Here is a 16,185-nt window from a genome sequence, read left to right on the forward strand (position 1 = left end):
GGACTGAATTTTCAGGCCCTGATCATACTCAGCCAATAGGAACTTTTGCTTATGAAGTGATACCCCTACAATTGACCGATAAAGTAGGGGTACTCGTTTACCAACATGAACTTTTGAAAATAGATACCTTTGTGATCCGACTACCTGTGGAGCCCCACCCCCCTCTACCCCCCAGTCATTCTCCACCCCCAAAAATGGAACACCCCTACCCTGAATAGGAAATACCACCGGTAATGGTAGATTATGTAACCCCACCCACTCTAATACTGCTGTAGCACCCTTTTCACCCCAATCTACCACATGACTTCTACCCCTCCCTCCATCTCCACCCCACCCCTTCACACCCGTATAACCCCCACCCCCATAAAAGGAACTTCTCCCCCCATTTTCTCATCACTCCAATGCATCGCCTAATCGGTATCCTAGTGATCATGGCGTCGGCAGCCGCCGTACCCATGTCTTCCTCCTCCTCCAAGGTGACCCGATCACGATCTCCGACTCCCCGTCCTCAGTCACTGTTCTCAACGCCTCTCCTACCTCGTCTCTCTCCACCATCACAGTCTCGCAATGAACCTCCTTGCTCCTTCTGCCGCCAGCCCAAACTGTTTGTGTCCAGTGTTGACGTTGTTGATTGCAATGCTCTCCCGTCACAATCATTTTCATTTGACACGATACGTGCAGCATGTTTCGCTTCCCGTCTCTTCCTTGCAGGGAGCGCCAGTTCCACCGTCCCTTTGCCAGGAGTGCAAAGAAATTATTGGGACCTTGCAGGTTTGAAGTTCCTGCATTGATCGTATCATTCTGAGTCGCATCTTGATCCATATAGAACATCGTCTCTGATGCCAACAAGACGTACAGCGATCAAGTCCAGAAGTTTTTCCTTGAGAATGTCTGTCCTCAACTGGTAAGTTTCCCCTGCTATGTGTGCAAAGCATTCAGCCTCTGCTTGTTCCTCTCCGTTCATGCCTTCATTGACTGGATTGTCTTTCAGCCACCGGAGAAGCAGAGCGACTGCAAGGCCTTCGTGGTGCAGACGCTGCCGAAGGTGAACAGTCGATCGAGATCCTCTGCCAGTCAGTATTCTTGACGATCAGCATCAGATCTGGGCTGACATCATTGACGATGTTCTTGACCCGGTAAGACTTTGTTGTCCTTGAGAGATTGATGCTGCCGATGTGATATGCCTGCTAGACACTCACTTGCAAGTCGCTACAACTGTGCAAGACGGAGGTAGCTCACTGCCCAACTGTCATCCAACTTTGTAACTTGTCCCCCGACAGACTAGGGGTTTGCAAGACGTCGTTGAATGCAAACTCTGCCAGCAAGTAAGATCGATAAAATATGTTGTGATATGCAAGAAACTTCGTTCTCAACACGCTGCAGGCGGCCAAGTTCATTGACAAAGAGATTCTTGAGTCACCGGATGTGGAGGCGAAGGTCAGGAATGTACGAATTCTCCTTGTCCTCACTGCTCTGCAGGTCACTGAGAGGCTGAAAAAAGTTTGCGATGATATTCCCAATGCAAACGCCACCGTCATTGCCAAGTGCAGAGTGCGTTTGAGGCAGCGACCTGTGCTGGTCTCACGATTGTTGGTATCAGACGGTCATTGATAGCGAGACGCCGAAGTTTCTTGAGGACCTCGGGAAAGTGATCAGCGACAGGATCTGTATCGAGGTTGTACTTACTGCGCTGTTTCATCCTCTTGATCTGATGTGAGAACAGGCCGAACTCTGCCCGAACGATGTTCTGAAGAGGAAGACCAAGGTCTCAGATCCGCATGTTGCTTGTCCGGTGCTGAATCGCGTGCAGGCAAACCCAGCAGCTTGCAAAGATTGCAAGAAGGTGTTTTCGTGTGATCTCATGTCCTGATGTGAACATCTGACTCTGCTTGTCGTCGACAGCTCATCGTCCAGCTTCGCAACGTCATGACGGACTTGAACTCTACCTACTCGCAAGCCGTCGATGTGAGGTGGCGGCGGGGAGGGTAAGGGTCAGTGATATGGTTGGTGGACAGCAATTCCTCATCGAGCACGTCTGTACCCCACTTCCTCAAGAATTCCGCAAGGAATGCCAGGTGTGCGGTCGGGGAGGATACGATCCCCTTGCCTAACTTCCCACCAGGACGTCGTCGATAAGTCTGTCGCCGAGATCTGGGCGGAAATTCTCACCGATGTTTTGGACGAGACCAAGGTCTGCACAGACCTGAAGCTCTGCGACTCGTCGGTGAGTTGGGCTGGTCGGAGACCCTCGCCTCCTGACGTGAAGCTCCGCAGTCCTACAAGGGCGTCGTAGAGTGCAGGATCTGCAAGGAGGTGACTTTGAGTTGAGTGTAGCTCGTCGCCTGAGCTCGCCCCCAGTCGACCAAGTTCATAGACGACAAGATCTTTGAGGACCCCAAGATCCAGGAGAAGGTGCGAGGGAGTCCCAGGGCTCTTCCTGTCTCGTTCTCCCTCCTCCTCTCTCGTTCTCCCTCCTCCCTCCTCCCAGCTCCCATCCCTTCACCTCTCCCCTCGTCGCTCCTTGCTCGGCCTAACGTCGTTGCGAGCAGGTGGCAACGAGGCTGGAGAAGATCTGCAAGAGAATCCCTGACGCCAACCCTGCGATCATCGAAAAGTGCCAGGTGCTCCTGCAGCCCCGGCGTTGCTGTCCTGACATGCAGCAGACGATGGTGGAGCAGGATACTCCGGACCTCATGGCGGACATCGGGCAGGTGGGGAGGTGGCAGGGAGTCTGCTGGGGTGACTTGTTGGGCAGAGGATCAGCAACGAGCTCTGTCAGGAGGCGCAGATTTGTCCGGGGAGATGAGGACGAGGGAGGGAGGAGAGGCGCGTGCTCCTGTGGTCCTGGGGGTGAGGAGCGGAGAGGTAGGAAGAGCTTTGAACGTATGGAGCTGGGAGGGAGACTGCTGTTTTCCAAGTTTTTTATGCCTGTCGGCAGTGCAATCCCGCTAGATTCTGCTGATGCTGTCACTTCTCCCTCCTCCTCCTCCTCCCCCCCCCCGTTGCTCCTTCTCCCTTCTCATGCGGCTCCTTCCTTACAGCACAACCCCTCCCTCCCTCCCTCCCTCCCTCTCTCTCCTTCACCTTGGTTGAGATTGTCCTAGCGAGCCATACTCGGCTCCTCCCCTGCCATCAAGTCTCAGGAGCGAGTCCTGCTAGTTGTCTGGTGGTGACCTCGTGTGGATGAAAGAAGAGGAGCTGTCGTCGATGTCTGCCAGCACGTTCACTCCTCCTCCTCCTCCTCATCCTCATCCTCCTCTCCCCGCCCCCCCTACTCTGTCTCCTCCTCTTCCTGCTCTTCTCCTCCTCTGACTCCTCCTTCCCTCCCCTCCTCCTCCTTCCCTCCCCTCCTTCTCCTGTCTCCTCCTCCTCCTCCTCCTCCTCCTCCTCCTCCGGCCTCCCAATCACCTTCGCCGTAGTCTCCTATTACATCCTCCGCGCCCCCGGAATCTGCTGAGGTATCAAGGCAAGGCAAGGGGACAGGGGAACAGTAGAGGGCGAGAGTGAGCGGCGGGGAGGAGAAAGGGGAGAGGAGCGATAGGAGGAGCAACAGAGGAAGAGGTAGGAGGGGTAGGGGAGGACTTGAACTTACTTGTGCCTGCTCGGTAGGACGCGAGCGGCCAGCTGGTCACCAACAAGCGAAACGATCTGCACGGGAGCTCAGACAAGGAGGATAGTGAGTGAGATGAGTGATTGCACGACTGAATGAATTGAAAAATGAAACATAACGATGATGAGGAAGGAGGAGGAGGAGGAGGAGGAGGAGGAATGGGGGGCGGGGGGGGGGAGGGGGGACAAGGAGGAGAAGGGGGGGGAGAAGAAGAAGGAGGAAGGGCAAGGAGGAGAAGAAGGAGGAGGAGGAGGGGAGGAGGGGAGGGAGGGGGGGGTGGGGTTGTAGGAGGAGAACCTTGAACATGGCAAGGGCGATAGCGATCGTGATCATGAGGGCTGCTCGCAACGTCAGCCTGCTTCCTCCTCCTCTCCTCAAGTCACCAGAGAAACTTCTCCTGCCCAGCGCTCCTTCCTGCAATCAGTCGTCACACGCAGCAACAGCAGCAGCAGCAGCAGCAAGCGACTCCTTGCCTGCGTCCAGACCAACTTGATCCCTCGCCTGCAGTCAGGTCATCATTCCCATTTGTAGTGCTGCATCTCCTATCCTCCTCCTCCTCTTCCTCCCTCCTCCTCTTCTTCTCCATCCCTCCCTCCTCCTGTTTCTTCTTCTCGTTCCCTAACTGTCTGTTCCCTCCTACCTCGTCATGCTATCTGCTCTCACTGCCTTCTTCTCCTCATGAACTTCACTGCTGCTGCTCCTCTTGCTCCTCCTGCTTCTTCAATCCTCTCCTCCCTCTACTTCTCGCTTCCACTTCTGCCTATCGTTGACCTTGTCAGCATCATGCGCTCCTCGACGTCCACCGGAGAAGTCCAAGCGACTCCAAGATGCACCTGAGGGAAAAGACGTGAGGACGGAGGGAGGGGGGAGGGAGGCGGGGGAGGGGGGAGAGCACGTCAGAGAGTTTACGAGGGTGGAGGTGAGCTCGGAGGAAGGGGTTGAAGGGAGCTGGCAAGGAGGAGAGGAGGGAGGTGGGGTGGAAGGGATGAGGGGATCTCTAGGAGAGGAGGGAGGTGGGGTGGAAGGGATGGGAGGATCTCTAGGAGAGGAGGGAGGTGGGGTGGAAGGGATGAGGGGATCTCTAGGAGAGGAGGGAGGTGGGGTGGAAGGGATGGGAGGATCTCTAGGAGTGGAGGGAGGTGGGGTGGAAGGGATGGGAGGATCTCACGGGCTCGTAGATCGCCTCTACGCCATCTCCGTGCACAAACTCGTACTCGTAGCGGATATGCGAGGCTGGAGCGAGAAACTGAGGAAGCGAGTGAGACCGGCGGGCTATGGAAGCGCGAGGCGAGGAAGCGACGGGGGATGAGGAGGAGGGAGAGAAGAAAGAGCGTGGATGGGAAGAGCAAGAAAGTGAAGAAGAGAATGAGAAGAACTGAATCAAGATTGTTCTTGAGGAGAACAAGGGAGGAAGAGAGGGGAGATTTGAAGAGGGGGGGGGAGAAGAAAAGGAGTAGGAGAGAGAAGGGAGGAAGGAGGAAGATAGGAGAGGGAGGAAGGAGGAAGATAGGAAAGGGAGGGAGGAGGAGGAAAGAGGAGGGAGGAGCAGCATGCCGTGTAGTCGTTGAAGTAGCGGATGTGACAGTAGATGGTCGTTCCTGTCTCTCGGATGGGTCGAATGTGCCCAGGAAGCACGTGATCCAAATCGACTCCTGCAGGGGGTCAGAAGACCTCTGCTCCCGCTCCTGCCCCTGCCCCTGATCCTGCCCCTGCCCCTGCCCCTGCCCCTGATCCTCTCCCCCCTTCTCATGCTGCTGCTGCTGCTGCTGCTGCTGCCCCCCTCGCTTCCTTTCTTCTTCCTCCTGCTCCTGCTCCTCCCTTGCTCCTGCTTGCTGACCTGCAGCATCCAGAATCTCTGCGACGGTGAACTTGTCGTCCTGCACAAACGAGAGAATAGAATAGAGTGAAACGAAGTCCGAGAACAGAGAAATCTGAGTGAGGAGTGGTAGAGGAAGGGTGAGGAATAGGAGGAAAACAAAGTGGAAAATGCAGGAAAGGAAGGAGAGAGGAAGGGAGAGAAAGGAGAGAGGAAGAGGAAAGGAGAAGAGAGTAGAGGAGGAAGGGAAAGGAGAGGAACTAAAACGACAGGAGCTGACTGTGAGCGAGAGGATACTAACTTGCGAGTTGGCCGGGAAATCTTTCACGGTCGTGATACCTCCAAAGGCTCCTACACAAGAGCTTGAGAGGCTGTCCCGACAACCTCCTCCTCTTACCTCGCTTCGTCTTCACCAGCCTGCCCTGCATGTGCTTCGAATCGCCTGTGCTGCTTGTCACGATCACCCAAGAGGGCAGGACTTTGACTGCTCACCGACGAATCGTTTGTCCCGCGATTGGAAGAAGAACGTTGGAGCCTACAGTGTAGGAAAGAATCAGCATCAACTTCCTCCCATCCCCTTCAGAACCCTCCCTTCCTCCTCAAGACCCCTCCCCGCCCTCCTCTCTTCCTCCTCGCTTCCTTGCTTTCTCACTTTCACTTCCCCCCCCACTCCCCTCCCCTCCCCTCCCCTCCCCTCCCCTCCCCTCCCCTCCCTCCCCTCACTCCTTCCATCATCGCAGTCATACAAGTGACTGAAAGGGCCTCCGCACCTGGACGGCATGGTACAGCTTGAGTTGGAAGTGTTGGATGCCCGCGACAAGATAATCATCCCACAAAACCGTCTGCAATAAAACGATTACAGCTTCAATCCCTCCTGCTCCTGCTCCTTCCCCTGCCCCTGCTCCATGCCCCTGCTCTTGCTCCCCCCACCTGAAACGGTGAAGCAAAGGGACATCTCGTGGCGTTGCGATGGCAGACCTGCAAGGTCGATCAAGTCTCTTTCTCCTCCTTCTCATTGTCCTCTCACCCTCTCCTGCCTCGCCTCCCGCACGTACGTTGTGATCAGCGGCTGCCAGTTCACGTCAACAGCCTGCTGTACTTCCTCCCCATACCTCGCGCGTGTCTGTGTTGGGATATCTGACATCGTGAGCGTCGCAAAGGCGACACTGAGGCACAAGGAAATTTAGTATGCTCTGCGTCCTCGCCTTGAAGAACAACCTTCATATCTTTGCAGTATTCTTCCTCTGCTATGTTGATTTGCTGGCATCCTGTTAGTTATCACATTTCTGTCGTCTCTGCTCTTACTGGCGTAGACCCCACCAGTTCTTGTTTCACATACCCCACAACCGGCTCGTACTCCAAGTAAGCCTACAATATACACGTCAGTCAGCTCGGCTAGGGTCAGCCCTCCTAGCCACCTTCTCAAGTCCAAGTTTCCATATGACGATGTAGCCGAGGATCAAGAAGTAGCATGCGTTGGAAAGGATCGTCAACCAGCGGTCGTTCACTTTGACAGTCTTTGCCATCCTGCCCCAGTATAAGTATGCTCATGGAAACCGACAAGATTGAAAGTACAGCACACCTGTAAGAGAACAGTCCATCAAGGACTCCCTCTGATTTTGACATTGTATCAGCTCTTTCGCCGAAATTCCGCCTGCAATCATCGATTTTTTGAGATCCCGAGAGCGCTCGATGTTTGTTCTACGATCCCACAACTTTCACTCTCCCTTCACTGTACCGAGCTTACATTCTCACTGATATCTTGCTTCTCCCAGCTCTTTGCTACATCTCTAAGGGCCAGGTTATGCTCTTTCTCAGCTCATTCTGCTCCTCCCTCCTCCCTCCTCCCTCCTCCCCTCCTCCCTCCTCCATCCCGCTCCGCTTTCGCTTTCGTCATTCGATCCATACCAAAAAAAAGACAACAAATTCAAAAAAAGAGTAAAAAGAATCTTGTAAAAGGGAATTCTTCCGATTCCCTCGTTCCTGTCAACATCATAATTCCCCGAATTAATCGATTATCGCAGGATGATCATGAGGTGGCAAGCAATGCGGTAGCACGACCAACAACCTGTCGACCTGCTGTTACCTCACACCCTCCTCCTCCTCCTCCTCCTCCTCCTCCTCCTCCTCCTCCTCCTCCTCCTCCTCCTCCTCGCACTCCCTCCTCCTCCTCCGTTGGTTCCTCATCACTCGTCACCTGACCTCTTCTCCTCTCTTGGCTGCTCGTTCTCCACTCTCTCTCTCCCCTTTCTCTGTTTCTTCTTGTCGCGGCAGCTGTGCTTCAGGATCGATCAAGCTGATTCGTCATTCAATGTTTGCATTTTGATCCACAAACAGCACCTGGGATTCTTCTAAAGCACCATCCCTTCATTCATTTCTCCACGCACTCGTAAAGTTCTACTCCCACATCATAAGATGGCAGAAGCTGTTTTTCCAACCTGCAGACTTCTGTTCCTGGCCTTGATCGTTCAGCTGGCGAGCAGCATGGACACACCACTGGACGGAGTTCCTCTGCCGAGGTGAGGGCTTATCCAACTCGTCTGCTGATTCTCAGCCTCCCATGATCGCGTCCTGCAGGTCCGTCACGCAAATGGAGAGCAAGCTCGGGGTGAGCGACAACATGCTCCCTGGAGGGAAGAGGAGCGTCGACAAGGGACAGTTCGCTCTGAGCTCCTACGATCAAGAGATCCTCGCTAAGGGGCCCCCGCAGCAGGGCTCCGGTCCTCCTCCCGACCAGCCGACCCAACCTGCTGCCCCTTCACCGTCCTACTCGCCCATGGGCTCCTACAGCCAGGGGTCCTATCAGAGTCCTTATGCTGCCTATCCCAACACTTATGGTAGTGGCACTGCCGCTAGCACGCAGAGCCCTGGCTACTCCTACTACCAACCCCAGCAGTACTCGCCCTATCAAGCCTCCCCCTATCAAGCATCGTACCAGTCGCAGCCGGTGTACCAGCAGCAATACAGTCAGGTCTGCTCATGCTTCCCTGACTTGCATGCGAAGTTCACTCGTCTCTGTCCTCCTGCAGTATCCTCAGCAATCTGCATACCCAACAGGCAGCTCCTACTACGATTACTCTCAAGTCCACGGACGGCTCGGGGGAGCCAACAGCATGAGTAAGGGTAGTAGGGTGAAGTCCTTGCTCTGACTCCGCGTCTTAGTTGCGTCTGCTGCCGCCTACACAGACCCTACGCAAGGGAGTCAGAGTTCGCAGGGCCGGCAGTACTCCAAGTTCGGATGGCACCCGACACTCGAGCGAATTATGGGGGTCCCTAAGAATCAGGTAAGGGCTGTAATAATGAGGTAAGATATACACCTTACCCACGTCCTCTCCTTCAGAGAACCACTGGACCACGACTTGCACTACATGGGCAGGTAGGAGCGCTGATTACTGCGCCGTGCTCGTGGTCTTGACTTGCTGGATCAAGCTCTCCAAGATGGAATCCATGGCCAAGCCCAACCTCAAGCCAGAGTCCCCGAGGTCTCTTGTGCTCCTCCCGCCCATCTTTCTGATTTGACTTGTCCTCTCAGTGTCGATCCTACACAAAGCAACGTTGCTGCTGAGAAACTCAAGAAGGTACCATGTCCTGCTCATATTTCCGTCTTCCCGTTGGGCGATGGAATAGCTCACTCACATTCTTATTTCTTCAGGCTCAGGAACTTCTACGAAAGAGCGTCAGTCTCGGGCTGCAGGCACTCTTTGTGATGATCTGCATGTCTCGTACTCACAGCCAACTTTCTAGATTGGGACGAACAAGAAAGACGAGGATAAGCAGCTCAAGAAAGATCCTTGCACAACCTTGCGTTGCGAGCGAACTCTGACTCACGGAGGTACTGTGGTGCTGCAAACTCTTGCGAGTTCTCACTGGAATATCTGGCAGGACGCACTGATGGGGTATTGGTGAACCAGGTGATGCGAGTGTCATCTCTATGCATGTTCCTTACTTGTTGCCAGAATCGACAAGGTCGGCAGATTTCTAGCCAAGAGGCACTCGCGCACACGACCAAAAAGCACATGGCCAGCATGCATGCGGCGCTCAAGGTGATGCTTACTGCTAGGGAATGGGTTGGGGAGGGAAGGAGGAGGAAGAAAAGCAGGGGTTCAGCGGCTGTCTAACCCATTCTAGGCCAACTTGAGAGCTCAAGATTCTGATTCACAATCCAACTATGGGGACTCAGTGCATGCAGCGGCGATCAAGTCTCGAGCACGGAAGGTGGGTGAGTTTGACACGGCAGTGCTGCTGAAGATGGAGCAGGCGATCAACTACAAGGCTTGGCAGCTGCACGAGGGCTCATCGCTGCCAGGGACAGAGGGAGCAGAGGCTGGGTGAGCATTTGACGTTCCTGCCGCATGTTGACCTGCCCCAGCAGCGGGACAGCAGATGTGAAGAAGGTTGGACCCGAGAGCTCCATCGTCATGGCGGTTCTGATGCTCATTTTCATCGGTGGGACTCTCATCCTTGCTCGGGATTTTTCACTCATCTTCAACCTCAGGGGTTGTGGGGATGGCCGGCGTTGTCGCTTGGGTGCATGCGCGCAGAGAGAAGAAGAGACATGCCCTGCAAGCGCTCAAGGGCTTCGCTTAGATCAATCAGTTTAATCTCATCGTAGGGTGTGAGTATACAAGTTAGTAGCTCAGGTAGCCTGCTAGTGAACAGATAATCGTTGAAGCTTCGCGCATAGCTCTACATCACTGGCAGAGGAAGCGAAGCCTTGTCCAGGTCTAGGAAGTAGTCGTGGTTCATCGCCGTCTTGGCTGAACATCTCTTGGAGGGCTCGTAGACAAGCGTCTGAGAGAGGAGATCCAAGGCTGAAGGCTCCATGCTAGTCAGAATCTCCTTGAGGGACTTACCTGCCCACTGGGGAAAGGTCGGCTTGTAGTCCGGCAACTGTGTCACGCCAGGCCAGGTCTCTTCCGTGGGGGTGCCGAGGGCACGGAAGATGCGGAAGAGCTCGTCGATCTCAGAGTCTCCTGCAAAGATGGGACGACGAGAGACCATCTCAGCAAAGATGCAGCCGATGGACCAGATGTCGACGGGAGTCGAGTAGTGCTTGGATCCAAGGAGGATCTCCGGTGCTCGATACCAGAGGGTCACCACCTCATGAGTGTAGGTCCTGACAGGGATGCCGAAGGCGCGGGCGAGACCGAAGTCAGCGAGCTTGAGGGTTCCGTTCCTGTCGATGAGGAGGTTCTGAGGCTTGAGATCGCGGTGCAAGACGCGGTGAGCATGGCAGAAGGAGATGCCTTGCAACATCTGATACATGTAGGACTTCACCATGTGCCCCGGCATGCCTCCGTTGGCGTTGAAGCCATCCATGTGTTTCTTGAGGTCGTTGTCGAGGAACTCGAAGACGAGATGCAGCTTGTTCTCGCTGTGGATGACATCCTTCAGGTTCACGATATTGGGATGTTGGAGCTCCTTGAGCAAGGAGATCTCTCTGATCGCTGTGGATGGGACACCTTCATCCTCGGCATCCAGACGAATCTTCTTGAGGGCCACGATGGCCTGTGTCGACTTTTCCTTGGCCTTGTAGACGACTCCGTACGTACCTTCCCCGACCTTCTCGAGCTTGATGTACTTGTCCATGCTGACCTGGCAAAGAAGGTGAGGGAGAGATTCCAGTTTATGAGGATGTTCAAAGCAATCAGCGACACGAGTCATTCAATAATGTCACACAGCATATCAATCAAGGGTCATTTGTTCAATGTGATGAAACAACATCACTGTCTAGCATGGAGAGCATTAACATGCATTTCAGTGTGAAACTATAAGGCAATGCGTTTGATATCGCAGTCGACAATTTAGCTATGTCATCCCTCTCATGCAGGCCTCTCAGTAGTCAAAGGCAAGCAAGCAGACTAGTGATCGGGGTAAACAATGTGACACTGAAAAGAATCATGGACAACAGGAGGATGTTCAGTATAGTCATGGCATCAACTGCCTGCAAATTTCAGAAGGATAAAGAATAGAAATATGGCACGACGATGCTAACTGGGTCCACGAGAAATGCTCCCTAAGGTTACAAAGTGAACGCCGAGTGGATCCAAATGAACGAAAATGCTACGAGGAGTCTAAGAAGAGGGTGTGGATGGAGAGAAAAAGGCATACGAGAAAATAATGGAAAAAAAGATATGTAGCAAAAAGAAAATGAAAGTTCAAAGAGTACGTGGAGGACAAGAGCCGCAAGAGCAGCAGGAGAGAAAAATGTAGAAATAGGGTAAGAGCGAGAACGATCAGCAGCATCTGATCAAGATGTAACAGGACCAAGAGCAAGGAGGGAAAAGAGGAGCAGTACTTGGATGAACAAGTACAGCACAAGCAAGAGAAGGGGCAGGAGAAGGGGCAGGAAGGCGGCGATGGGACGGTGGGAGGTGTCGTTGAATGCATGCGGCGGGTGTGGCGTAAGGCGGGAGTTCGAATCGACTAGACAGACCACCCCACCCCTTCTCCAATGGCACTTTCCTCAATTCACATTGGAGAGGAGGACAGGGGTAGTACAATTAACGTTAGTGGGTAGCTGGCACAAATATGAATTTGAGAAAGCTACCAGAAATGGGGGTAATAGTACAAAGTACAAAAAGCGGGGGAAATAACAGTACTGTACTTGGTACCATATTATATATTAATTACTGAAAAATGCTATATGATGTATTCATATGTGAACAAATTTCGAATGCGGTACGAACAAAGTGTTCGTACAAGCTTTTTCTCTGGCTGTAATTAAAATTGTTCATTGTAAGCACCCGCCGCCGGCCGGCGGCGCCGGGCCGCCGGGCCGGGCCCGGGGGCGGGGGGCCCACGGTGGCACTGTACTCACCGTACTGCCAGTCACGAACTTCGGAACTGCCAGTGTGGACTCAGCAACCCGGTTGATGAACGCCGGTGACAGTGAGCTTTTGTGGCGCCGTGAAGTCACGAACGAGTCCCGCTGAGCGGAGTTCAGTGAACGGTTCAGTTCAACCGTTTGGCGGTCCGAGTCGCCGGGACGGAGTCCGGGACCCAGACTCCGGGAGGCTCCGAGTCGACGGCGAGTCCCGCGCGGCCGCCGTCCGAGGCTGGCACCGCCGCTCACTGTCCGGCGACTCCCCGGTCGCCGGGACGGGCCCCGGCCCGGGCCAGTCCGTGGCAGCTGAGCGCCCGGGGCTCGGAGGGCCGGACCGGCCTGCCGGGGCCCGGCACTGGCAAAAAGGCCGCCGAGCTGTGGCACCGGCGTCAGGGGCCGCGACTGTCCGGGGATATTCCGGTCTGGTACGTGCTCGAAGCGTTGTGTTTTAAAAAAAAGGTCGCAGAGACCACCCTCAATTCGAATGACCGTTCCCTTCAAGTACCCCACTTTTGGAGAACAAATTAGTGGGTAGTAACACTCATCAAAATTGAGGGGTGGGTATGTCCACCCCCTTGACTTCCCTATGGCTAGATCGAGCCCCCTGCAATTGCAACCCTCCCTCCCACCCACCCACCAAAAATGCGATGATCTGACCCTATCTCACCAAGTACCCCCTTATAACCCTACATTTACATGGTACAGAAGGGGTACACACATGATTTTGGGTACCCCTACCCCTATATGCATCTGACGAGTGGCCAGAGTGGGAAGTACGAGAAAGAGCTGCTGCGAGAAGAGGGACACAAGGAGGACAAGGAGAGAGGACAGGAGAGGAGAGGAGAGGAGAGGAGAGGAGAGGAGAGGAGAGGACAGGACAGGACAGGACAGGACAGGTCAGAAGGATAAGGGCGATCATACGATCAGACGTACCGATTTCTGGATCCATACTTCATAGGAATGAATACAACCGAGCTTTTTGGCAAGGTGCGCATCATCATTGTTTAAAATCAGTTCTGACTCTCATGAATAGATCCACCATTCCATTGATGAATACCGAAAGCCAATAATCGAATGCCAGAAGGATTCATCAGAGCATGACCCGCATGGACCGCAGCATGAAGATGGCTCAGACACGTGGTGAGTCCATTGGTTGCTCTTGTTTCCTGACCTTACACGGGATGCCAGCGATTCGCACAAGTCAAGTACGTCAGGTCACTCCACTGAGACCATCATCCTCGATGCTTCAGGGACCTTGATCAAAGTCGCTGTCTCCACCTTGGAGAAATTTGGTCCCGACTCAGTGCTGGGGAGGCTCGTTAGTGAGCGGTGGCGGCAGTGGAACGATCCCATCTTCATTGACATCGACCCTGATCACCTCAAGGCCATCCTGTACTGCTACAGATATGCTCGATTGCCGTCCACCGTCAACGATGATATCATACCAGTTCTGGACGCATACGGACTTTCTGACTTCATTGAGCCTGCGGACAAGCTGGAGACGGTGGCGGACAAGATCGATTACGCCAATGACTTGGCGTCGGGTTGGGCTCAAGAGTACATTGATCTTGAGATCCTCAAAGTGGGATGCCTTGTTGGACTACCAGCAACAAGTGATGGCCCGATCTCGTTGTCTAAGAACCGGCACGTGATCGAGCTGGCTGGAAGCGAGCGGGTGGTGATCTGCACGGAGGACGAGCAGAACGTGTTCCTGCTGGATCTTGCCCGGGATGCGCTGGAGAAGATGAAGGTCAGGACGATTCCTGCATACATCAACTGCGTGTTGCCTCACCTGAGGAAGACACTGCGGGGATATGGCGTGCACGCGGATGTTGTAAAGCGTGCTGCACCGCCAGGGAGCAATGCACGGAGGAGCAGTTATCTTGTGTTGGAACTCTCTCCCCTTCCTGTTGCGCTCAACATCCAAGATCGGGTTCTTGGGGCCATTAACACTGCAGTCGAGTGGGCCAAGCCGTACATGGACTTGGAGCTGACGATCCTTGGATGTGTGCTGTCCAAGAATGACTGCGGAGGTCTCCCAGTGATTGAGATGGGCTCGCACAAGCATGTTGTCTGTATCTACGAGAGGAGCTTCGCTCTGCTACCAGGGAATTGCGAGAGCCCCGAGCCCGAGGACGCGGACGCGGACTATGCCATCTTCGTGCCAGAGATCAACGAGGCGCTGTTCCAGCTCAATGTCTTCAGCATGCACACGTATTTAACGTACATCCTTCCTCTCTTGTCCAAAGTGATGCAAGAGTGCGGAGTGACAATCAACCACGAGGTGAAGAATTGCAAGCCTCCTTCCTTCCCGGGGTCCACACAATATCAATATGTTCTGTTAGAGTACACGACATTGCATTAAAGTCTTGTCGGGACAATGCCGGCCCTCACATCACCCACATCACCAGCGCTTCCTGTGCCTGAAGCGCCATCACCGAGTCCGACAGCTTCCACATCGCTACGACAAGGACAGAGAGGCGGCTGAGGGTTGTGATGGCGCTGTACAGTGACGAGTGAAGCCTCTTCCTCAGCCACCATAGCCTGAACTGCAACCATGCTCGATCAATCCGCAATCTTGCATTCGTTCGGCTTACCTTGCGAGATGGTTCTGTGTAATTCGGCAGGACAAAGTGAAGGAAAGGTAGACGCTGCAGGACTAGAAAGATGAGCATCCTGTTCATCATCACCAGCAGCTGGCCAATAATCGCGTGCCAGACAGCAATTGTTTCATGAGTTCGGCTTGCTGCGAGGGTGTCCGGTGAGCTCGCGGTTTCAGCCACTTGATTTGCATGGTCCTTCTTACGGAAAGACGGCAAGTCATTCTGCTGATGCTGCTCTTGACGGGATGTGACCGACGTACATCTTGACAGCAAGACTATGCTCCTGCAGAGACAGTAGAGAGTGCATATCTGCAAGACCTCATTCATGCAAGGGACAACAAACCATGTCTTACCTGTAGGAGAGACAAGAACAGGGGGGCTAGTCCCACACAATGAAACAATTTATCGCCGAATTCGGAAAGGTAAGAAGATCCCTTCTTCTTTACAAGCTGTTCCATCCAAAAACAACAACAAACATTACTCTCTGATTTTGACATTCGATTAAATGCACCTTCTTATGTTCCGGTTCTGACGATCCAACGATCCAATGCCAGATATCGTCTTTTGTGCTCCCATAGAATTTCTGGCTCCAACCGTTTTGTCTGAATTTGATTTCGTTTTTCAGAGATTCTAGGTCCTTGAACCTGATAAGTCATGAGTTTGCGTCTGTTGAAATCAGAAGTATCAGGGCACCTCCAACAATCCCGAAGATTCATCCTCTCGTTTGCAAACACATTCTCGAAGAAGATCGATGCATCTGAATAGGCCTAAAGTGCATATCACGGACTATCGGCAAGCACTCGACTCGTCAACCAGAAGCAGCGATATCATCGACGACATTATGTAAAGTGGAACCTACAAAAAAGAAGCGGGGTCAACTATGAAGTACCATATTAGCACATTGCAACACATGGAATCTAGAGCTTGCTGTTTCTGGGCCAACGACAACATTCGCGTTGTGAGTTCTGACTGTGCTGGACATCTCTTTGCCACACAAGTGAGGAGGAGCAAGAGCAGCACAACGGCATCTCACCTGGATCGCAACCCTGTACCCTTAGCAACGCAGGAACATGAAGAGTCGGATTCCCCGTGGACGATGCTTGCGGGACATCCTTCAGACTCTCCTTCCAAGGAATCCTGCGGATTGCACGCAAAAATCGTCTGATAGGATGGCCTCTGGCTCCACGTGACTCCGGTCTGACCCCATCACGGCTCCCTCCTCCTGCCCCCCTTCCTTGGTTCGACCTGATGGAGCATCTCACATGGACCAGAAGGCTCGAATGAGCATCTTACATGCCATGCGAGGATCGAGACAGCACGAAAACAATGA

At 53.7% G+C, this 16,185-nt stretch overlaps 6 protein-coding genes across 6 annotated transcripts; 3 read left to right on the forward strand and 3 right to left on the reverse strand.

Annotated features, from left to right (window-relative positions):
- The first annotated feature begins 379 nt into the window (after positions 1-379).
- On the forward strand, positions 380-2,959 carry GUITHDRAFT_155159 (hypothetical protein). Its single transcript, XM_005823608.1, has 20 exons — positions 380-476; positions 682-771; positions 827-904; positions 992-1,045; positions 1,101-1,136; positions 1,192-1,230; positions 1,281-1,325; positions 1,384-1,437; positions 1,480-1,551; positions 1,601-1,675; positions 1,724-1,765; positions 1,811-1,843; positions 1,903-1,965; positions 2,016-2,075; positions 2,123-2,224; positions 2,275-2,313; positions 2,359-2,412; positions 2,550-2,621; positions 2,664-2,711; positions 2,756-2,959. Exons 1-20 carry the CDS (start codon positions 402-404, stop codon positions 2,804-2,806), a joined length of 1,182 nt encoding a protein of 393 aa, XP_005823665.1. The 5' UTR covers positions 380-401; the 3' UTR covers positions 2,807-2,959.
- Positions 2,960-4,347: 1,388 nt separating this feature from the next.
- GUITHDRAFT_117112 (hypothetical protein) lies at positions 4,348-7,052 on the reverse strand (the record flags this gene model as incomplete). Its single annotated transcript, XM_005823609.1, has 13 exons — positions 4,348-4,443; positions 4,779-4,843; positions 5,724-5,777; positions 5,824-5,868; positions 5,919-5,961; positions 6,197-6,268; positions 6,357-6,404; positions 6,454-6,495; positions 6,539-6,592; positions 6,645-6,686; positions 6,732-6,794; positions 6,845-6,953; positions 7,009-7,052. 13 exons carry the CDS (start codon positions 7,050-7,052, stop codon positions 4,348-4,350), a joined length of 777 nt encoding a protein of 258 aa, XP_005823666.1.
- A 789-nt stretch (positions 7,053-7,841) lies between these two features.
- On the forward strand, positions 7,842-10,013 carry GUITHDRAFT_117113 (hypothetical protein; the record flags this gene model as incomplete). Its single annotated transcript, XM_005823610.1, has 14 exons — positions 7,842-7,945; positions 8,004-8,397; positions 8,456-8,543; positions 8,589-8,710; positions 8,767-8,802; positions 8,856-8,908; positions 8,959-9,004; positions 9,079-9,129; positions 9,171-9,258; positions 9,309-9,337; positions 9,383-9,493; positions 9,555-9,754; positions 9,799-9,872; positions 9,922-10,013. 14 exons carry the CDS (start codon positions 7,842-7,844, stop codon positions 10,011-10,013), a joined length of 1,488 nt encoding a protein of 495 aa, XP_005823667.1.
- Positions 10,007-11,023, reverse strand: GUITHDRAFT_89936 (hypothetical protein). Its single transcript, XM_005823611.1, has one exon. It carries the CDS (start codon positions 11,013-11,015, stop codon positions 10,113-10,115), a length of 903 nt encoding a protein of 300 aa, XP_005823668.1. The 5' UTR covers positions 11,016-11,023; the 3' UTR covers positions 10,007-10,112.
- A 2,189-nt stretch (positions 11,024-13,212) lies between these two features.
- On the forward strand, positions 13,213-14,617 carry GUITHDRAFT_117115 (hypothetical protein; the record flags this gene model as incomplete). Its single annotated transcript, XM_005823612.1, has 3 exons — positions 13,213-13,239; positions 13,286-13,392; positions 13,441-14,617. The coding sequence occupies 3 exons, from the start codon at positions 13,213-13,215 to the stop codon at positions 14,615-14,617; spliced, it is 1,311 nt and encodes a 436-aa protein (XP_005823669.1).
- Positions 14,618-14,642: 25 nt separating this feature from the next.
- Positions 14,643-16,155, reverse strand: GUITHDRAFT_117116 (hypothetical protein; the record flags this gene model as incomplete). The annotated part of the gene is made up of 10 exons (XM_005823613.1): positions 14,643-14,801; positions 14,850-15,164; positions 15,209-15,304; positions 15,367-15,492; positions 15,549-15,622; positions 15,669-15,710; positions 15,756-15,839; positions 15,889-15,992; positions 16,058-16,100; positions 16,149-16,155. 10 exons carry the CDS (start codon positions 16,153-16,155, stop codon positions 14,643-14,645), a joined length of 1,050 nt encoding a protein of 349 aa, XP_005823670.1.
- Positions 16,156-16,185: the final 30 nt, after the last annotated feature.

Source organism: Guillardia theta, assembly GCF_000315625.1.
Source record: "Guillardia theta CCMP2712 unplaced genomic scaffold GUITHscaffold_105, whole genome shotgun sequence".
Lineage (NCBI taxonomy): Eukaryota > Cryptophyceae > Pyrenomonadales > Geminigeraceae > Guillardia > Guillardia theta.

Coding starts and splice junctions, on each gene's coding strand:
- GUITHDRAFT_89936 (XM_005823611.1), bottom strand. CDS start 11,015: ATGGACAAGTACATCAAGCTCGAGAAGGTCGGGGAAGGTACGTACGGA.
- GUITHDRAFT_155159 (XM_005823608.1), top strand. CDS start 402: ATGCATCGCCTAATCGGTATCCTAGTGATCATGGCGTCGGCAGCCGCC. Junction 2,314..2,358: donor AGTGCAGGATCTGCAAGGAG/GTGACTTTGAGT, acceptor GCTCGCCCCCAG/TCGACCAAGTTCATAGACGA. Junction 2,413..2,549: donor ACCCCAAGATCCAGGAGAAG/GTGCGAGGGAGT, acceptor CGTTGCGAGCAG/GTGGCAACGAGGCTGGAGAA.